The sequence below is a fragment of the Struthio camelus genome, chromosome W (genome assembly GCF_040807025.1).
Source record: "Struthio camelus isolate bStrCam1 chromosome W, bStrCam1.hap1, whole genome shotgun sequence".
NCBI lineage: Eukaryota > Metazoa > Chordata > Aves > Struthioniformes > Struthionidae > Struthio > Struthio camelus.
This window is the reverse complement of record NC_090981.1, coordinates 55,250,360-55,273,096: the sequence shown is the minus strand read 5'-3', so window position 1 is coordinate 55,273,096 and position 22,737 is coordinate 55,250,360. Positions and strand designations below refer to the sequence as shown.

The window sequence follows — 22,737 nt, the reverse complement described above, 5'->3', positions numbered from 1 at the left end:
ATAGTCAGAGACTGTGGAGTTATAGGGGCTGGGAAGAAGTTACTAAGGTAAATCTCCATTTTTAAAATCCACAACTTAGATTTCAGAAAAATTTTGTACATATTTTCAGCTAAGATGTGACTGTTAAGATTGAATCATCCCCCCAGTCCCTTGGGCATTTATTGGGAAGAAGCAACGTTTTTCTCTCTGTTTTCATCCTTAAGCGTTTTGCTAGAAGATGCATTGTAGCTCGGAGGAAAGTTGCAGCAATTCTTTTCATGGCATTTTTATCAAGTGAAATGTGGTGAAATTTTGTGGCCTGTTTTCCCAGGTCAGAATGAATTGTAACACACTCTTGTTCTGACATCTATAACTGCCTAATCCCGGTTAATAGAAATTTATGTTGTGGGAGATGCCCGGAAGTTTTCCGTTCTTCATGTTTCTGCCTGCAGCGATGAGGTCATATTTGCTGTATTTCCTTTTCAGAGCTTCGGTGAATACCTTCTCTGCTGCTTCTTAGGGCTCTACTGATCAGCTACCTTGAAATGAGAACTGTTACCGGTTTCAGTTACTTGTTCTGAACATGACAGAAACTGTAATTGTTTGCTTGTGTAAGGAGAGGTCTGAGTAGGTTTGTATGTGTGTTTAGAGGATTGGCTTTTCAAAGTTAGCTCCCTATATGTAATGCAAGTCTTAGTTCTAGGGCAACTGAGCGGGTGTTTTGGAAGACTTGTGCAGAAATACCTTTTGGATCTTCCAATATGACCTAGAAAGACTTTGTGGGTTTTTTTTTTGTTTTGTTTTGCCTCAGGTTTTCGTTGCTCCCTACGGATCTTCCTGACTGCACTTTATTCTTTCCTGCTATGTTCTGAAATTTGAGTAAAGATAAACCATTTCTATGAAGCTGCTCCTTGTATGTATTTTTATAGGAACAACTGGAGATTCTACTGCAGCTTACTCCTACTAGACTTTAATATTGTAGAGTTAATATAGTGCTTCTAGATTTGCTGTGTTTTATGCTTGTGTGAAAATTCATTTCCAAATGAATTTTTCAGAACATGGAATACCGTAACAGGTAGTCGGCGGTAGGTTAGAGCAAAATAAAATTCCACAGCGTTTGCACAACATGTTGCTCCATCCTTGAATTCTAGCCCTGCTGGAAGCAGTCTTGCTTGTGAGGCAGAGTAATCAGTTAGGCACTTGGCTTCTAAGAACGGCAAGAAAGGGAATCTTTGAGGACACGCAAAGCTGTATCCAGGTCCTGGTGGCTCGCTGAGCCCGCTTGTGCCTCTTCCCACTGTCTCCTGGGCAGCACAGCAAAGCTACTCACCTATGCTTGCAGGTAGAAGTAAAGGCTGTGGACGTAAAGGGAGTATGAATTTAAACATTTGTTTAAATCCTTTCTGTGTAGGACTTCTATAAAGACAAAATCAGCAAACCCTTGAGAAAGATAGCTTGTGGATATTATCACATCAATACAACTTTGAAGTTCACTCAGGTTTATTTACAACCCTTGAAAATAACAACCTCTAGTGCTGAAACATGCAAACTGTTGTACTCTGTGAAGTCAGCAGGACCAGCAGTTGTTCTGGCAGGAAATAACTGGAGTGAAAATACACTTCCTTTGGAAAAGAAGATTGCATTTCAGCTTGCTTACTCCTGATTGTGCTTTTGTAAAGATTTCCATTGTGAAAGTCCATAATTGCATACACTTGGAGTTCAGAATCACTTTCTTTGAGTTCCTGGTAGAAGCTATATTTGGGAAGGAAGAGTAATAACCCACTAATCATCCTGCGTGTGCACAGGCTGCACAAGTGCATCAGATGGGTCATAACTTTCTCTTGTAAATTATACCCCATTTTGGAGAAGCAGAGGACAAATTCCGTTGCTTACCACAAGGAGTTTTGTTTTATTGTGATTCTTCTCAGCTGAAGAGCGGTATTTGGAGCTCCTCTTAAAATCTACGTTAAACTGGATTTTTAGAAAAAAACATATTACTTTTGTAAGAATTCTACATCTTCCTGTTGTTCATTTTTCTGGGCCATTAGTGACTGCCTCTTTGGAACTTGACTAGAAGAGGAGCAGCCTGTCCCTGGTGGCATTAGAAGTATTTAAAGATGGGTTGGGTTTACAGAGAATTCATTTTAATATGTACTTTGTCCACTTAATCCAAATTTGTTTTTTTGCTCTCCCTTTCAGATTGTGTTGAACAGGATCACAGTTCAAAAATATCCCAGGCATCATTTAGTCAAAAGCTAAAAACAGATTATTTATAACCTGTTAAATACAGTAGTCTAGGAAGATCTCGTTTCTTACGCATGCTTTGCACCAGAACGAATCATTTCTACTTACAGGGATGTTTTAGGCCTGGTGTGTCCTATCCCAAAAAGTATGTTTGGGTGCCTATTGGCATCATGCTGTCTGGGGGCTTTTGGTGTTAGCTTTTCAGAAGTGTATGTTGGATAAGCATCTTTTGTTAATAGTTGGCAGGAATTCACCAGTTGCATACTGGAGTCCTTTCTTGTACTGCTCTGTTGCCTTAACAGGAGATATTTCTGTGCTGCTTTGCCTGGAGGCTACGTAAGTTAGCTTGTCTTTGCCACTATGGTGAATATTCTGGTGCTTGTTTTCATAGTTATTCTCAGGTCTTCTCAGGGCAACAAGAGTGAACCTTACGTGTTGCACATCTCGTTCTTAACAGTAACAATAAACTTGACTGAACTTCTTAGTTTCATTGTACTTTGGTTCATCCAAAATATGATGCTTTTCCTGTTTGGAGATTTAGGAGTGCATTGTTTAATTAGTTTACTTTTGAAAAATAACTTTGACAAGGGGAAGTGATAGAAATTAATAACCTAATTTGTTAGAGCAATCAGCCTTTATGTTGAAGTCAGAAACTGCGTTTGGTTTGTGGGCTTGAGAAAAGCTCAGTCAAGATTATTTTGCATAAGTAATTTATGCAACAATGCATTGTAACATGGCCAGTAAATTGTCTAACGTTACAATGTGCAATGCAAACTTACTCATGTGTCTAAGCATCTAAATGAATACAAATGTTATTTCTTACCTTATGTACAAGGATGTACGGACAAAAGCTTTGGTTTGATTTTCTTTTAACAGAGGGGAAATTTGCCAAAGTTCAAGTATTTGCTCCTGGTAGATTAACTTTTTTGTTGTTCACCATTTTCACCTCTTCTAGGTGGCTGTTTTCATCTAAGAAAATTTAAACTATTGACTTGAAACTTTGAATTTAATTCTTGCTCAGTGGGAATCTTACCTATGAATACAATAGAGAAGGCAGAGAGCTATTTGTTCTTCAAATTGCTGAGTTGTTTTCATCAGATAAAGGTTCCTTAAGTATATTCACTGATAAATATCTTGTGAACAACTTTCCTACGTTTCATGTTAGAGGTTAACACATCAATGTAATTGAGTTACTTAGAGGATGCAAGCAACGGAGTAGCTTCCGATGATGATATTTTGCATGCTGAAGGCCAAGAATTTTTCCATGACAGTGCAAGGTAAAAGCAGAACTTCTCGATGTATCTTAAAAGTCAGAAATTGTATTTAAATCACTGCATTTGTTTTGCTTGTTGTCTGCAGAGATCTTGCTTGTATTGTATTGTATTGGGATGGGTGGGGAAAAATGATTCATTTTCAAAGATGTGTTCAGGACCCTCTCTTTGCCCCCATGTGACCAGGATCTGTGGAATCATATAGGACATACTTCTTTCTAAAACTGATTTTCTCCCTCTCTCCAGATCCCTTGCAATACAGAATTCTGTGTGCCCGGTGCCTTGGGTGGTGGTGATTGAGGGGCCTCCCACGCTTTCTGGTGTGTGTATGTGAGTGTGTGAGAACTGAGCTCAGGAATGATCTCTTTTATACGTGGTAATAAGATGAGGATAAGAAGCTTGGGAGAGGGCTTGTATCCTGTTTATAGGATATACCTGCGTACCCTTCCACAAACTCTGAGGCAGAGAATAGGGGAGGAAGGAGGAAACCTACTGATGCAGATGGACTGCTTGTCAGATTTGTTTTTGGTATTAGTTTTGACTGGATGTTCTTCAGCTGATGATGGCATTGAGATGAAAGTGGGACTTCTATGTTACGAGCAGATGTACCTTCACTGTTTCTTGAATTCCTCTCTGGGAAAAACGTTGCCTTTTGCTGGCATTTCCCTTTCCATTCTTGAAACTATCCAGGGTACGGAATTTCTTGGAGGAACGTGAAGCTGGTGGGCTAGGGCCTTAGATCACCTGAGCAAGGGTGAACTTCATGTGCCGTATAAAGGAAACACTGCTGTTGTGGACACTGAGTCTCTGGGTGCAAGACAGGGACACAGTGAAGGTCCCAGCTGTAAAGTACTAGAACGTTTTAAGGGAGAATATTTTGGAAAGAATATCTTTTGATCTGCACCATGGCGGATGTTTGAAAGTCTTCAGCTTTCACAGGTAAGTTGTTATCAGTCACAGGTAGTTATGTGGCCCTTCTCCATGTAAAGCTATACTGTAATAGTACTTAACTATTTTAAACAGATGTTTATTTTCCAAACGTTTTTGTAAAGTAGGGAAGTACTTTCATCCCTTATTTTGTCTTTCCGTTCTCTGTCTAAAAGAGAAACTTACCTGCCTGAGTAATTGTAAAAGACTTAAGCTGTGAATCTGTACTATTGTAGTTGCAATGACATAACTGTCCAACAAGAAGAAAGAAGGTACTCTTGTTATAGAATAAGAGCGTTATTTTATTTGAAATAGTCAGAGAATTTGAAAGTTGCTTGAGATGAGCTAGGAAAAAACTGTTTTCATTCCTTCATATATGTCTACATAGGAGATCTTATTGGTGTAATTATGGTAGTAACCCAAAGTGACTCGAGGAAGTTAGACAGTAAGTTGATGATAGATAAGGGAGATAAACCTGAAGTCTCACTTGTTATTAAAACTGCTGGGACAGCCTCACTGTTAATGCTCAGAGAGCACATCTAAGGAGAGTGAGCTTGACCTCTGTGGAGTAACAGTGAAGCAAGCAGGCGATGGCTTCTGTGGCTAAAAAGGAGTGAGAGGAGGGCGAAATTAAGCTGTAATCTGTAAATATTTATTTTTAATGTTAAAACAAAGATCTGTGACAATTCATTAGTGTAGAAGCCCCAGAACGTGGAGAGTGGCTAAATTTTAAAATTTCTGAATACCAACATCTGGAAAGTCAAGTTTCATGTCCCCTTCACAAAACAAGTAGCACTGTTCCCTCTTAGACTTTTGTGGGCTATTTCATGTAATGTCTTGGCATTTGGAAAGTTTTTCATTTTAAAATACAAGCTATATATAGAGATTACAATTGCAAAATTTCATTAACTGTAGTTTTCCTTATTACAAAGTATTAGCGCACAGAAGTGGAAAAGACAATATTTATGGGAGTTAGTTTGCGCAGAGCATGTCATCAACATAAACCTAGCTGATTTCAAAATGAGCTTCAGGGGTGCTTTGTGCTTCAAGAGCTTCTTCGGATGTTCATGTGCCACTATAGGTGCGTGCGCAAGCAGGTCATTTTGATATCTAAAGCATCTTGAAGTAACCATACGTAAACAAACTCTTATCTGCCTTTATGATCACTTCCATTGTAGTGAGTGTCTCTTAGAGCTATGGAAGTGGCAATTCAGAGTTTAGGCTTCCAGATGTTCTTGAATCTTATTGGCTGGTTAATTCATAGGAAATTGCACTAAAATGTAAACCATTTTTCCTACTTTGAAAAAGTAAAGGCAGATCATTACTGGCAAAAGAATAAAGTTTATTAGAGTTGTTTTTGATTTCATGGCAGGAGCGGCCTCTCTGGTCTTGGAAAGCTGACCTAAGCATCAGTAAACATATCACCCCCCCCCTTTCCTTAGCTGCTTGTTTGTTTCAAGTTGTCATACCAAGCCAGGTGAAAATAATCTGAACGCTGTTGTATCAAAATAGCTGTACTGTTCACATTGAATGAATTGAATAAAAGTCAGTAATGACGTTATGGCTTTTTCTGTTCAACCGATCTTGACGGCTTTCTGGTGATGGATGCATCTGCCTGAAGCAGGGAGGTTTATTGAACATGCAAATTCAAAGCAATGTGATTTTGGATCCCTCTAATGATTTAAGTTTTGCAAAATATTAGCTTAAGTTAATGACAGTTCTTCAAGCTTGAAACAACATGTCAAACCTTGAACAAAAAGTGACGTGGAACCTTTTGAGTTGGATCTGTGCCTTGCCATTTTTTTCTTAAGCCATACATGAAGAGAATAAAAGTTGCATCCACTAGATAGTTGTAGAAGTTTTCTCACTATACAGGACAAAACACTCTGCAAAGCTTCCCAAATTGAAGTAGAATATGGGGAGAGGCCTGAAGCCTGGCTCATTTTTGGCTGAGGATTTTCTCGTTTGATTTTTATACTGTTTTACATTTTGTAAAGAATTGCATGGTAAGAAACAAGTATCTTGACAGTCAGTGGGCATTTAGTAACAGCTCAAGCTTCTTCAGTATCTTCTCTAAGAAACCTGTTGGTCATGGCAATCGTACTGCTACAACAACAACATGTTCTTCCAGCAAGCAACAAATATTTAAGTCATGAAATAGATCTGGACAAGCACTGAAGAAGAAATGGTTGTTCACGTATGCAGTTCTTCGAGATGAGTTGTTCTTATTCTGTGACTCATCCTTCAGTGTCACTAATGTGCGGTGTGTTAATGTTGAGATTCCTTGCCGTGGGGCAAAAATTGGGTTAGGATGGCAGTTTTCTTTTTTTGGAATTGTGGAGGCTTTGAGAATATGTGTAAATGCTACCTGAAGACCACTGATGCCTGCAGTCTGTTTCAAGCATATTGTGTATGCCCATCACACGTGTTGTAAAAATAGTTATTTCATTGAAGAGGACAGTTTCTCAGAAAGCTTAGTTTACTGGAGGACGTTCTTATCAACTTGTGGAGTATCTTTTTAGTAAAGTTACTTTCTCCTTTGCTATTAAAAAAGCCATGTAAAATAAGGAGAATGTAATTGCTTAAAATGGAGACAGGAAACATGGGTAGAAAGTCTCAGCGAACTTATCCGACAAATTGAAAGAATGAAGGTGATCATACATGTTTTTGTAAATATTGTCAAACGGTTTTGTGTTGTATATCCTTTTGAACGGTTTTTGAGAAGTATCCTGTAACCTGAAGAGGAATTGGCATGGGATTTATAACCTAGTGTTTGTTGCTATGTTACTGGATTTTTATGAATAACTGGGTCCTCTCTAGTATTTCTGTATTCCTCTGAACAAATAGAGTTTCATGTTTTATAATTAATGTACTTTCTGAAAGAAAGATCCTAGTTAGATGTTACTAATGAGGGACGAGTGGGTTGCCCTGACTCAACATAATGTGAATAATAAATATTAATAACCTCTTGACTGGAGTCCCACAGTATGTCATATTCCTGAATTTCTTTTAGAAGGATGGGAAGTGTATTTCTCTCTTTCCCGTGTATTTCTGAGCTGTTGATACATGTGCAGTCATGTCTAACTGCTTTGTATTGCATGCCTAAAACTCTTTTTGGATTTGGTTATTTACAGTCCTCAGCAGCTAAGGAAGCTGCATGCAGCAGAGTTGTTCCAGGTAACATTGTGAAAGAAACAAAAACTATGACGATGGCTTGTAGAGAACTTTGTAATAATTCTGTTTGTTCTCTTTTCTGCTATTTCCTTCTTGAATAAAAAAAGCTTTACATATTCTCTAATAAAATAAAAAAAGGGGAAGGTTATACTCTGAGCTTAAATATCTCTTAACTGGAGAGAGCAATTCAGGTAATTGGATAATTTTGCTGATCATGCTGTTTTTAAATTTACTTTTCGTAATGGACTGGGAATGGCTTGCGATACATTTACAGAAAATACTTCTGTTGATGTATGTCTTGGTGCTTCTTGCTTTATCTTAATGCAACTCCTGTCCCTTTACTCCTAGCTGCTTTTTGCAATGTCATTATTTGACCGGGTTTCCAGGAGGCTTTAAGCTCTATGAGTAGTCTTATTAATTTCAGTGAATTTATGCACAGTATATAAAATTGAGCATGTTTGTTAGCGAACCAGGGTCAGCGGCCCTTTAGCAAATGGTCTGCATCTGTGGAAATAATCTTAAACATATGCCTATATGAATTTCCTTCTAGTCTGGGGCTGGATGTAAGCTAACGCGTCTCCAGAAGTTGTACAGCCCTACTAAGAGACATGGGTGATTAATGTGAGGACACCACCAGTCTAATACAGCTAGACAACTTCCAGATTAGACAGTAGCTGGTGTCCAATCAGCTGGTAGTTCGGGCAGAGGGGCTGGCATACATTTCCATATCCTCAATGAAGTGCCTGGCCCACAAAGAATAATCAGTGGTCAGTACCGTGGTTAATCCCACTGTGAAATATTTTGTAGTATTTTTCAAAACCGCATTGAGAATTTGGGTAACTTTGGCAGATGGTGAATATCTAAGGATGACAACTTCTTAAAGGAAACAAATAGAAGAGTGACCACAGGTTGCGGGTGAAGCAGGGAGATAGGATATCTCCCCACCTCACTTCAGAAATGCTCAGAGTAACCAATATTTAAGTAAAATATTTTTTAAATTGCTCTTAAATGAAATGACAAGCTAAAAATACTTGGGGATTACAGAAAAATAATTTTCTGCTTGTTTCACTCCTTATAGGCAGTTTTTTTAGAGGTAGAGAAATGGGAAAACAGAAATATATATTACCTTTTAAAATTTTCTGAATTTTGTTGAGGTTAAGAGCTGCTGGAAACTGCTCTCTAATATTAAGACCCTTCTAATTTCAATTAAAGATGTTTAAATAAAAAAAAAGAACAAGAAGATGGTAGGTTAGTGTAAAAATGTAAATAGATTTTTTAAAAGTAATACTAGTGGAACAGTTAATGCAATTTAAAAGTGGCTAACAATTCAGAGGATGATTTCTTGCAGGGTGGGGTGTTTTTGTTTCATTTTGTTTTTATACACAGTAATTGGCAGATGATTTTCCTCTCTATCTATAAATGATGTAGTGTATACCTTGGGAAGGAGAGAAGGGCACTATGACAAAGATGTTTGTTCTTTTTTTGGAAAAAGATTAACAGTTCAGTCCCGTAATTTTCAAATCTGTGTAACAGACTCTTTGATAAATAAAACATCAAAACAAAACCCAAAGAAACACTGAACCAATTTGGTTTGTTTGTGTCACTTACAAAAGTGTTCACTGTAAATTTTGGAGATCATCAGGAAATCTGACTTTATACAGGCCTAGTATTAGTTTCAAAACGCAATGAGAATGGCGCGGTGTTGTGTAACTGTGTATCTCAGTGGAAGAAAACCTCATGTTGTCCAATTCGTTGTTTGTCTGTATTAAACAAGAATCCTTCAACTTTGCTGTGTAACAAAATTACGTAAAACTCTGTGTTCTATTATAAAAGTGTTACTAGGAGGTAAGAAACAATCTGGAATATAGTTGGGGTGTCAGTGAGTTGGCTTGTGTTTAAGGATAAGAACCCTCTGCCAGAGCTATCCCCTACCTACTGATGCAGGGAAGATTGCTGTCTTATGTATGCTAAGGAACGTGCTTGAGAATAAAGAGAACTATAACGAGGTGCAATGAATCCTTATTTACGTACACTTTCAGAAAAAAATCAACAAATCCAGAGAATGAACCAAAATAAGACTAAATTTTGTGGGAGTGGAGCAAGGATTTTTTTTTTTTTTTAACAAAGGAAACGTACTGATTTGAATTTGTTTTTTGTATATGCCTGATAAAAAGAATTTTTATTGAAGGAGATGTATGTGAAATTTATGATGTTAATTTCTAGATGCAGTGTGAACAATATATACAACTTTAGAAAGGGCTGTCAAATACATTTGGGTATATCTTACTGTGGTATTGTTAGTGGATGTAAGCAGTTCCTGAGACAGGTCTGTAGTTTTGGGCCCTTATTTTTATCTTCAAGTTCACATGTACTCTTCTTGCTCTCCATTAATAGGTAGCATAGATCAGTCAGTGTTAAAGGAGTTGCCTCCTGAGCTCCTGGCAGAAATTGAATCCACCATGCCACTTTGTGAACGTGTGAAAATGAACAAGCGCAAACGTAGCACAGTTAATGAGAAACCAAAATATGCTGAGATCAGTTCTGATGAAGACAATGACAGTGAAGAAGCTTTTGAATGTAAGTAGTACATAATTCTGTTTCTACCACTAAAGAAAGCTGATATTTCGCTCTTACCAAAAGATACATATATTTTTTAAAGTTGGCTAGCCTAAATCTTATGAAAACAAGTTAAGGTCGGTGTCCAGGCAACCACTTGGCCAAGTAACTTTTTTTTTTTTCTTCCTTTAAGAAAAATTACTTAATTTCAGTTCACACTCAAGATGAAAGCTGCTAGCTGTTAAATTTTCTTCTCTTCTTACCTTATGGGAAGCCACTATCTAGATTTTTTTTTTTTTAGTTGTGCTTTGAAACATTTTTGAACGATCAGATTAAAGAAAATACCATGTAAAGCAGCTCAGAAAATTTATATGCAAAGCTATGGAAAGAAAATTTTCAATAAATACGTTTAAAATTATTACTTGGTTTCATTGGTAAGAGAAGCAGAACAACCCCTCTTGAATTTTTCTGGTATGATAAATTGAGAATATTACTGCCTAGAAACTTCTTAAAACATTTTTTCTTCTATTTTTTTTCCCTGGTATATTGCTGGGCAAGCTGACGATTACTTCTGATGGGTTCTCAAAATAGCATTTACTGGATACTGGTCTTGAATTAAGTGTTTTCAAAGGAAGAGAGAAAGCTTATGTTCGGGATTTTGTGGTGTGATCAGATAATGGGTATGTGTGTCCAGAAAAAATAAAAAGAATTGCTGTCGACATCTAGGTTAGGAAGGGATTTCCTGCCTGCTACTAAGAACATAGGTAGTTTGTATCAATTAGTCAACACTGAAAAGAAACGCTGTTGAAATAGTGGATCAGTTCACAGTGGGTACTTTTTAGCTTTTTTACTTATACAGTGCTACAGAACACACACCTGTTTCTGTTAACCTGAGAAGACAGCTCACATAACGATTTTATTTAAGTTTAGATTCTTTTTGCCTTTGTTTATATAAACTTTATATTGAACTTCTATCAAATACAAGAAGTTTTTCTCCTTAGTCTTTCTTAGGCCCCGAAAGAGAACGTTTTTGTTGTGCTGATTTTTAACATGTTTCAAGTTCTCCTCTAATGGATATGTAGCACTTATAATTTTGTATGTGTAGGGGTGTATGATTGAGAAGCCTCTCTAATCTTTCTCAGAGAAGCAGAAAAGAGCATCCTCTTTTTGTTTGTTTTTCTTTTAAAATACAACCAAAATGATGCTGCTTTGACCATGAGTATGAGATCTTGAGGTAACTTTCTACTGATCTTCATTATGGCAAAGGATTAATGGTTATTTGCTTCATTCAGGATTGTATGTTAAAACCTCTGTTTACTGTATAACATCGTCTGTTAATGATGTTAATAATCTGGAACAGAGAATTAAAGAAAGGATCAATTAAAAAAAAAAAGAATATATTTAAATTGGTTGGGAATGGAGAGGATTATCAGAAATTTCAGAGAGACCTTAATAATCTGTCCGTTAGCCACAGTGGCTGCTGAAATACGAAATAACGCAAATTAAGAAAAAGTTTCACAGTAATTTTATGCTTTAAGGGATCCTAGATTCATTATAGCAACTCAAGAGATCTCGACATGATTCTGAACAACTCGGTGACAATATCTGCTTTAAAGAAGAGATGATAACATCTCTCAAAGGATACTGTAGAACTGAACTGAAAGCAAGAGACAAAATGACCATGGAAGATTTATGTCCAATAGACTGAATAGATATGTGTTATTATATATATTTCAAAATTCTTTTGTATACTTGACACTATGCTTTTTAAAAGTATATAAAAAGTGATTGTTGTAGAAGATAAATTTCTTTGAGCATCTCATGAAGAAGGGTCATTCCATTAAATGAAATGATGAGAAATTCAAAATTGGTAAAAGGAAATCCTTTTCATAAAGTAAATGCAAAATGGATTAGTGCATAAACACTTGGCAGAATTCAGAAGAAAACTGGGTATTTATATTCTGGATATTCCTTATTTATGTATGAAATTAATAATTTTTGAAACATTATTTTAAAATTGACATTTTAGTCATTTTTTACTACTTCAGAGCAATAGACTTGGTAGAGCAATGATCAGATTCTGGATAGCTGTTCTTGTGTTCTTCTTATTTGCCTTACAGAGCCAACACAGCTATAACTCATTCTATTTAGTTATGCAGCAGTGACAAAATAGTCAGCCTAAGTTTCCACTGGAAAGCAATATTAGAAGTTACCTTTCTCATGGAGAAGTAGCTGGGGTCAGAATTTGTCCTAGAGAATTTAAATTGTTACCGATCATTTGTGAACTGTGGAGACCCTTTGTAAATTTAGTGTTTCCAGACCCCAATTTGACGTTTGAGGAAAGCAGAGAAAACTTGCATATATTTCTAACCTGAATAAATTCAGTCTGGAAATCATTGAGGGGGTGGACTAATGATGTTTTTAGAGTTGCTTTTGGGAGCAAAAATATTCTACGATTTAATTACTCATTTCTTAGACAAGGTGAAATACAAGTTATTTAGCAAAATTGTTAAGTGATTTCCAGTATCAGGAATCTGAAACAAGTCATCTGTGTTTCAAAGGAGAAGACACAAGTATGTATAATGCCCTGGAGTAGAATTTTCAGGATAGCAAATTTAGAAAGTTGATTATTATGCTCTGGAAAGTCTCCTTTTAAAATTGTTGTTCAAATGAAAGCACTCCCTAAATGCTCAGTTGGACTAAAAGTTAGGCACTGCTGCCTATGGAACATCTTTCACCTGTCAAGTTTTAGGTAAGTCAACCTCAAAATGAACTGAAATTCAGCACTTAAAAATATGGAATTAGTCTAGCTCCACAAACTATTGAATTTCATGGAGGAAAGAAAATGAGATGCAGAAGGTCTTCTCCTGTAAGACACTTTCTTACGCAATAGCTCTCACACTTCAGTATTATATATCCGAGTATATATAATACCCTCTCTACTATGCTTCTTGATAAACTGGGGTTTTAGAAAGGACTTGTAAGTTCTGTTACAATTCTGTTTAAGTGCTTGGAGCCAGTTTACTCAGAAACAACCCTATATACAATCGTACCTCTCTAAACCTCAGGAGAGTGGGATAGAGAGAGACACAGGCATCGGGGTTGTTATCCGCAGGTCCACAAGAATAATAACATCTGCTAGTGTAGAATTCAATGTTTTGGAACCGTTTTGGTCTTCACAGCATGTTCTATTTTAGACATTTTATTTGTTAGCCCAGTTATCCCATTACATTGGATAATGGAGAGTTGTGTAATTTAATGGATGAAACAATTAATATCTCCTGCATTTCTGATTTATATTAAATTTTAGCACCCTCTCCCCTTCGAAGTGCACAAATCGAAAATACTGAAAAAACAAAGACCCCCCCCCCCCATCCCCAGATGTCCTCTTTTCATCAAAACTCTGTTCCTCTATACAACGTTTTTGGTCCTGACTGAAAACTAGTTGTAATAACCTGGTACATATTCACTGTCTGGCTCAGAAGCTGAGGCTCCAACTTTCTCCCTTTGCACTGAATTTTGTGCAAGGTGTATCAAGGCAAAATTGTAAGTTTTTTGGCAAAATAATCTAATTGCTTAAGGATATTCTGTCAAGTCTGATGGGAACTTGCTGTGCTGGATGGTTAAAACAATCATTGAACTGGAACTTGGGTGCCTAGTATAGCCACAATTTAGATAATTGAAGAAGAGATTATCTCGGTGTTCTCTCATGAAAGGAATTTTATATTATAGTTTTGTTGCGTTCACTTGTTTTACAGAACATTTTTTTTACAATAGCGTTTTGCTTGAACTTGTAAATACATGATTTTGAGCTATTAAAAGTGTAAATTTTGTATTTATAATGAAAATGCCCTCATTTTTAGCTTCTCGGAAAAGACATAAAAAGGATAGAGATGAAGCGTGGGAGTATGAAGAGCATGACAGAAGAAGTTCTGGTGATCATAGGAGAAGTGGCCATTATCATGAAGGAAGGAGGACTTCTGGTAGTGGCCGTTACCGTAATCGTAGTCCCGATGACTCTGACATGGATGATTATTCTCCTCCTCCTAGCCTCAGTGAGGGTAACTCATCATTATATAATTTTATTTTATTCCCTAATACTAATGCAATATTAAAGTATACAACTCAGTATTTTTTTAAAAGGTATCTTTTCATGCATTATTTAATAAAGCATAAAAAATGTAAATAATTCTTTATTCAATTTATAGGAAGTATTATCTATTTCACTCTTTACTGTCTTAATTAGTGGCTAGAAAAATGAAGAAAAAAGAAAAACAGAAGAAGAGGAAAGCTTATGAACCTAAACTAACACCTGAAGGTAATCCTTTGAAGATTTATTTTCTTTTATCAGTTTATTAGTTTAGTTTAGTTATCTGATTAGTTTATCAGATATTTTCTGTTTCATATTATAAAATAACTATAAATGCATTTCTTTTCTTTTTTTCCACCAGAAATGATGGATTCTTCAACTTTCAAAAGGTTTACTGCTTCAATAGAGAATATTTTGGAAAATTTGGAAGACATGGATTTTACTGCTTTTGGTAATGTTTCAGAATTTTTCAAAATGCTTCCCCCAATTAGAAGCACAAGAAACAAAAAATTGTATCTCAATATTTGCAGCATTCCTTCTCTGTGACTTAATTGCTTATGGTACATGCTAGGGTATGCAGTGTTTACACCTATTTGGCTTCCACCTTGAGTAGATTCCTTTACTCTTCAGTTTCACTTGCAGCTGTAGGAAGAAGATCCTTCTCCCTGCAAAATTCAAAAGGGACAGAAGTCGCAAGAGGATAAATGATTGTCTACCTGGGTGGAAGGGATACATCTTTGGAACGTCATTAGGATGTTATCTTCTTACATGCCTGTCTTTGCAAACAGCACTAACATAAGATGATTCTCTTGCCGATAGTTTCTGGAACACACAATTTTGCATCTGCTGTGGCGTTTGACCTAATAGAACTTGGTTATTCAACTTGAGCATCAGAGTACTTGCATACTTATGTCTGAGACACTGAATCTCGCTATATGCCTTATCCACTTCAGTGGAAAATCAGCCAGCTTAGCTTGTGTCTGATGAAGTAATTCATGTTGAGCAAGATGACTTTCTACTGAAATGGCTAATGGAGCAGTCATATAATTTTTTCAACCACCTTTGTCACAGGATTAGTAGCTAGGGGATGGGAGTAGGATGCTAAACAAAAAGCTACAGATTTTAAAGAAATCACGTATATGCTCTCTGATTAAAAAGGGAAGTCATTGTTTCCTTCTGTATGTCTTGTGACATCATGTTATATGTAAGGGTAAAAATGACCAGGACACAGTGTATCCCAAGATACCTAGTTTCATACTTGTTTTTCATCCATTGCCCTGCCCCAAATTTGACCTGTAGAATTAGAACTATACTCATTTGAAGTTTTTTTTTTTTTTTTTTTTTTTACTGAAATGAGGGTGATAACCCTAAGAACTGCAATAAATGGGTTTTGCTATATTAAAACATATGTTTTGATGATGACTTTCAGAAATGGATACCTGATGTTAGGCTCTTAAATCGTATTTCAGGGCATACGATCAGACATATCTAATAAGTAATCAGTTTTTTAACACATCCAAAAGTCATCATCATCGGTCTTCGCAAATGGAACTATTAGATGTTAGCTGTTTGGAAAATCAGTTCTTCAATAGATTTTCTTCAGTTGGCTTTTTCATATCGGCTATAAAGTACTGCTTTCTTTGAAGCCTTATTAGAAATATGATTGTTAATTTTCTTTGTTTTGTTTTGTTTTTTTTTTAAAGGTGATGATGATGAGATTCCACAGGAGTTGCTACTGGGAAAACATCAGCTTAGCGAGTTGGGTAGTGAATCTGCAAAAATTAAGGCAATGGGCATTATGGACAAGGTACATCTTCATAGCCTTTAACTCTTTTTGAATATTTAATTTTGTTTAACATATGGAAAGCGTTTGTCCCCTGTAGTAACATTCCACCCTCTTCAGGTGTGTATGTGACTGATACTATAAAAAGTTATCCTTCTGCTGACTTAGCTGAAGTTGCTGCACCTTAACTGCTTATTACTGCCTCTGAAGCTGAGACAATTTTTTGAGCGCTCCTTTTCTGTGTCGGTGCGTGTCAGTGCACCATATATCACAATAAGGGGTACCTGGCTTTGCAATGAAGTAGATAGATATTAAGATAGATTGCATAATGTATTAAGGCACCTGAGTTCTCAGCTGTATCACAGATGAAGAACATGCCTGAGCAGTAAAATGGTCAAATAATTATTTTCACATCAACCTGTAGTCTCAGATTTACTCCTCAGTGTTGAGCAACCACAGTAAAATGGAACATGTTGTCAAAGTCAAAAAATTCACCCTTTCCGAAATATGCCATCAGTGTAATGTAAGAGATCCATCCGGCATCTCACTGAATTGTCTGCTTCCTCCTTCTCCCCAAATCTCCCTTTCAAACTGAGAAGGTGTATGGCTCCAGGTGATAGAATCATTTTCTGTAGGCTGCAAATTGTGGTTTCTTTGTCATACTCTTACAGACCTCACGTCAAGAGAATCTTCTCTGTTGTTGCAAACTGTTGGTGTCGCATCTCTAGAAAAAATGTTCTTGCTCTCCTTATCTTTCTAGAACTGTTTGCTTTGGACAGTCTTACATTAAACTCTGATTATGCCTTCCCATGCCCACTTATTATGTCTGTGAAGTGTCCGTGAAGCCACTTATTGTACAAGACTCTTGGAATGTTTTTCTTTAATCCAAGATTTAGATATTCTTCCTAGCCTTTTCTTCAACCTCCCAACCTTCCTTGTAGTATGTGTTCAGCCTGAGGGTTTCTACTTCCTCATAGTTCTAGGCCTTTACCTTTGTTTTCTGCCCTTCATGTGTTCATCCATATGTGCGTGCGCATGTGTGTGTGTATATATATATATATATATATATATGTGTGTGTGTGTGTATGTTTATATTTAACACAAAAATCAGAATTTTGTTGCTTCTAGAGCTGAGCACCAATAGTATCTGGATGAATCAAACTGGTTCTTCCCAGGTTTAGTGTAGTGTAATATTTATTTAACATTGAATCTGTAGAACATGTGTAGGTGAGCTGGAACTACTTTTATCAACATGCTATTTTTTTTCAAAGTTAATACTGTTGTTAAGAATAAATTTCCTGTCTGCTAGTACCAAAGTGTTACAGAATTTCAATTCTACTTGGTTGTAAGCCTTGAATTTTTTTTCTAATGAAGCTCTGTATGGCCATCTAGAATTTGTGATTGATACTTGGCTTTGGTAAATTCCAGTTTCTAGAATCAGGAGTGTATAATTACATGCTACTGGCAGATAGGCAGTTTAAATCTATTTCTGTGGATTTTGCTAGCTGGAAATGGAGTTTGATTGCAAAACATGTTTCACTAGTTTAACGAAGTTACCAACACTCAGTCATTGCCCTGTTAGAAACTGGGCAAGCCAAGATCCAGCCCTAATTTCAAAGTGCGTACAAGTTGCATTTAATGCCAGACTTGCATAACGTATTATTTCATTTATACGGATCTTTTAAAACAATTTGCAAGACTTTATGTTCCTACTGCTGTTTTATGTGTTCATGTTCTTGTTTTAGCTCTCAACAGATAAAACAGTAAAGGTCCTGAATATTTTGGAGAAGAATATTCAAGATGGGTCAAAGCTTTCTACGTTACTTAACCACGTGAGTTTCAAATTGCATCATTTCATGTCATTGTTTAGGGTAGAGTTTTCTTCACTTCCAATCCTGTTTAGTGATAGTTTCAAGTGGGGGATCTGTGTGTGTGTGTGTGTGCGTAAGTGTGTAAGAAATTTCTGATTTAAGATGCCTGTGATTCAGATCGTCAAACTTTAGCATTCAAGGTAAAGAATGATTAATACTCTTTCAGTAATAAATATATTTTACTATAGTACTGCTAACAAGCAGATGTATTGCGAACAGTCAAGTTTTAAATATTATACTGTCATCCTGATATATTCATAGTAACTGGTATAACCTATAGAGAGTTGAAATTTCTTTGCTACATGTTCGTAAAACTTCCTTTCCACAATAGAGGAAAGCATTGCTTTTGTGTAGAGCACATTCTTCCCTATAGCATCAAGAATGGAGGAGGCACTATATTTCAGTCTGCTCTTACACGTCAAGGTTAAACATACCAGCATAAACAAAACTAACAATTTTTTAGGGTTTTTCTTCTCTGATATACTTAAAACTGTGCTAGATTTTGGAGTTTTTATGAGGTTGAAATGTGGTATTTATTTATTTTTCAACTTTCTAGTCGACACAATATTCCAGCAAAAGTTTTAGCCAAAAAAACTGCTAGCCTGCAGAAGTGGAGAGTTGTTATGAACATTGAGAAGCATTTGCACTTGTAAATGAGAACAATAGACACATTAATTGTACTTGAGTATTTTCATCTATTTTGTTCTTTTTGAAGTTTCAGAATATAGTTCTGAATGTCTTTAGCAATATGAAAAATAAGTGAAAACAACTGCTGGTTTCCTATTCTACTTATGCAGATATTTTTAAAGTGTTTTCTTCCTTTTACCTTTTGGTAGTAAAGCTTGAGAGTTAATGAAGTTGCCACATAGTGGCAATTCAGAGACAAAACTTCAATTAAAAAGCGAGCAATCGTTAGACAAACGTGTTTTAGATTTTTCTTAAAACCTTTTAAACCTTTTAATTGAGATCTTTATGGCAAAGAAAGCCTTTGGTGAGTCTTACGTTCTTTTACACAGGGTATTTAAAGTGCAATGAAGATATCCTACCTTCATGTCAGGGTATTATTCAAAGGCAGAATGGATTGCGGACTCTTTTATTCCTAATATTAATGAGCAAAAAAGTAGAAAAGATCGAAAACTTTTTGTTTTAAGCCACCTTCAGGATTATATAGGAATAAATGATTTAAAGGTGTTTTACCCAGGAAATTTACAGGGATTTTCTTCTGGTTTAGAGGTTTCTGTTAGTTTTTCAAATACATGGATAGTACACAATGCACTGTGATATTTTTAGATTCTCTTATCCCAAAAGGGAAAAAAAAGATGTAGTTAGAAATTAGTGTTCTCTCTAGGCTATTAGTAATGGCTGTATTTGTACCAGAGAGATTATTAGAAATTCTCCCTGATTCTGCTATTGATAACATTGTTAACTGTACGGCCGCCCAGCACTACTGAAATAATTAACCACACGTTTGCTTATAGCTTGTGCAAGCACAGAAATAAACAGCTTCTGTTCCCTGCACTAAATCTAAGTGAACATATGTGAAAGGAAATTTTGAACGTACTGATACTGGAACAGTTTTCCGCGCACCTGCCAAGCGGAGGAAGTTCCGTTCTCAGCCGTTTCTTAGACCTGTCGAGGGCTCTTTGTGTAAGAGTCCCCTCGAGGGGCAAAAATTAGACTGGTCAGAGCAGCAACCAGCGTGCGTTAGCCGCTTGAAGAAAGCACGAGGTGAACGAGCTTGAGATTTTTCTTAAAGTGCGTTAGCCTTATGTAGAGAGAGTAGGAACCTCTCTTCATAGTTCTTGCTGATGATGCGCAGAAAATTTTTTGTGTTTTACTGGAAGAATATGGTGATATAATAAAGACTTGTGTTTTAGAGACTTTACACAAACATGTTGCTAGTAAAACAAATATTAGCTAACTTATAAACAAACTGCTTTCTGATCATAAAGGCAACACAGCCTCTCGTATGTGCTTGTATGTGTGTACATTAAAACGTTATTGTTACGTTTTATTTGGTAAGAATAAAAATTTGACTTTTGGCCCACACTACCGTATTTTTGTTGTCAATTACAGAACAATGACACTGAAGATGAGGAGAGATTATGGAGAGATCTTATTATGGAGAGAGTGACAAAATCTGCTGATGCTTGTCTTACAGCTATCAATATTATGACATCACCGAATATGCCTAAAGCTGTGTATATAGAGGATGTGATAGAGAGAGTTATTCAATACACAAAATTTCATTTGCAGAACACTCTCTATCCTCAGTATGACCCTGTGTATAGAGTGGATCCCCATGGTGGTTAGTATGCTAAGAGATTTTTTTTAAAAACCTTTTTTTAAAAAACTTTGCACATCGGAAAAACATGCATTAATAGTTCTATCCTATGCTAATATAAGTGGTATGACTTTTCCTAAATGCTCTAAGGTCTTATACAGACAGTTCTTTCACATCACATCCAGCATACTGAATTAATGCTTTGCGAGAGTTTTGAAGGGTGACGAAGATGTAGAGTGGAATAACAATGAATGGAATGTGTCCTCTGAATAGCCGTTTGTACAAACGTTTTGATTTACTGCAATAACAGCAGTATAACCATTTAAACCAAAGTATACAGAAGTTTGTCTGAAGTTCAGCATCTGTGTATAGATACTACAGGTGTGAATAAGTGGTTTTATAGTCAGAATCTCCATGTGTATATAATGACTTATTACAGTGAAAACTATCTAGCCTTGGACAGTTGTTTTTTGATTTCTGTTTAAGTAAGACCTTTTTTTTCCTGATATGTAACCTTCAGATGTGGGTGCCTAAATCTTCGATCCAGAATTCAGAGAACAATTCTAAAAAATTAATCTGTCATATGAAATTCTTGTTTTCCTGCTGGTGCTACTAATAGTTTTTCTTCTGGTAGCAACCATATTCATAAAGGTGTAGTCTTGGAGTTGCATGGGAGACTTTTTTTTTTAGAAAATGATCACCTTTCTAATGTTTGATGTAATTAAAACATTTAAAAAAATTAAATTTTTTTGGTTTTCTAGGTGGTGTTTTAAGTTCAAAAGCAAAACGTGCCAAGTGTTCCACCCACAAGCAAAGAGTTATAGTGATGTTGTATAACAAAGTTTGTGACATTGTCAGCAGTTTGTCAGAGTTGCTGGAGATACAGCTTCTTACTGATACAACTATTCTTCAGGTAAATTTGAGCAGAAGAATTTCTGTTGGAGAAAGATGGTGGATTTTTTTTGTTTGTTTGTTTTCTTTCCATGGAGGGATTTTAAAGCATGGTTGCCTCAATTGATATGATGTGTGAAATTAATACAAACTATTTTAGTGATTAGCATCAGACTGACTTACGTTGTGCAGTATATTATCTGAAGGAGAAGAGCATTTAATGTTCAAATCTGGCTTTGTTGTACACTTAAAAAGTTAAACATGGTTGTATTCAAATACGCTTTAATAGCTTTATTTGCGAATAATATGAAGTAATAAATGTTGTAACAAGACCTACCTTCTCTGCTGAATGTATAACTCGCTTGTAAAACTGCATAGCTATCAAATAGATATTTATTAAACAAATATACTTAGCATAATTTCTGTTGATAGGTATCATCCATGGGAATAACACCATTCTTTGTAGAAAATGTCAGTGAACTACAGTTATGTGCCATCAAATTAGTAACTGCAGTAAGTACTCTTTATTTTGAGATTTCATGTTCCTGTATTTCATGTTCCTGTTGTTCTTAGCGTTTTTAGGGCATTTACATAGAATGTATTTTTGCTGGTAGAGAATTAGAGTTTAGAGCTGGTTTTTTGTATGTCTTTATAGTTTGATATCATAATCTAGAAACAGTGTGAAATATATCTGAGCTGCTCTGATTTGCGGAGTACTTTATGTTAACAAGTAGTCTACTTAAATAAGGGTCTTGCTTAATTTTGGTTATGTGGTTTAAAATGTAAGCATGATCCCCTTGCTCATCTGTCCTTTCTCATCTTGAAATAACTTATCAGTATGGTTTTTCTTATTTCCTTTGCCAGGATTTGAATCTATGCAATGGAATAAGGAATAAGTTTATTCTGTCACTGACATCTTTAAAAAATATATATATATGTATACAGCATTTTAAATAGAAATTATGTCATCTGAAGATTTTAAAAAAATCCGTGTTTGAAAAACAGTTTTAATGCATTTTTACAAAGAAGTGCATGCTTTGCAAAACAAAGCAATGGGTTGAGAACAAGATATGAAATAAATAAAGTTTTTGAATGCCACGTTAAATGCATGTTATCATATATAATATTTGATAATAAATAAATTTAACAATTATATTCTATTATATTTAACAATAAATATTTTTTTAACAATCCTGTGACTGCTAAATAGGTGTTCTCCAGGTATGAAAAACACAGGCAGTTAATACTGGAAGAAATTTTCACTTCCTTGGCGAGACTACCAACTAGCAAGAGGAGTTTGAGAAACTTCAGGTGACTACTGATGTAGATTGCTAATTTGATAGCGTTTACAGTTTTGTACATACAGGAATTTAGCTTCAGTATTAAATTCTTATGAGATTTGCAGCTTCACAGCAGTTTTTTAGAGGTTGATGTTTCAAAACCTCCACAACGAGAGCAGAATTGTCTGACAAATGCGTTTCAGTCTGTCTTGTAATAATCCCTGTTATACCATCATAGTCATGCTTAGTTCCAAAAACTGAGATATATGTTATTTTCTCACTAAGGATGTTAATGAGCGTAGCATTAGTGTGCATTCTGAGATTTTTTTTATTAGAAAATTCTTTGAATCTGATTAAATAAATAGTGGTAAATCATTTCTTCATTGC

At 35.8% G+C, this 22,737-nt stretch overlaps 1 protein-coding gene across 5 annotated transcripts in view; it reads left to right on the top strand.

The window, feature by feature from the left end:
• The window catches only part of LOC104147790 (NIPBL cohesin loading factor), a 154,235-nt gene that overhangs the window by 104,139 nt on the left and 27,359 nt on the right, over positions 1 to 22,737 (top strand). For all 5 annotated transcript variants that reach the window (XM_068924704.1, XM_068924706.1, XM_009680645.2 and 2 more), the window contains 10 exons: positions 9,990 to 10,172; positions 14,015 to 14,212; positions 14,398 to 14,469; positions 14,603 to 14,692; positions 15,945 to 16,048; positions 17,770 to 17,856; positions 19,972 to 20,203; positions 20,941 to 21,092; positions 21,503 to 21,583; positions 22,281 to 22,381. In XM_068924704.1, coding sequence (XP_068780805.1) covers positions 9,990 to 10,172; positions 14,015 to 14,212; positions 14,398 to 14,469; positions 14,603 to 14,692; positions 15,945 to 16,048; positions 17,770 to 17,856; positions 19,972 to 20,203; positions 20,941 to 21,092; positions 21,503 to 21,583; positions 22,281 to 22,381 — 1,300 coding nt within the window. The remainder of the gene's footprint in view (positions 1 to 9,989; positions 10,173 to 14,014; positions 14,213 to 14,397; positions 14,470 to 14,602; positions 14,693 to 15,944; positions 16,049 to 17,769; positions 17,857 to 19,971; positions 20,204 to 20,940; positions 21,093 to 21,502; positions 21,584 to 22,280; positions 22,382 to 22,737) is intronic.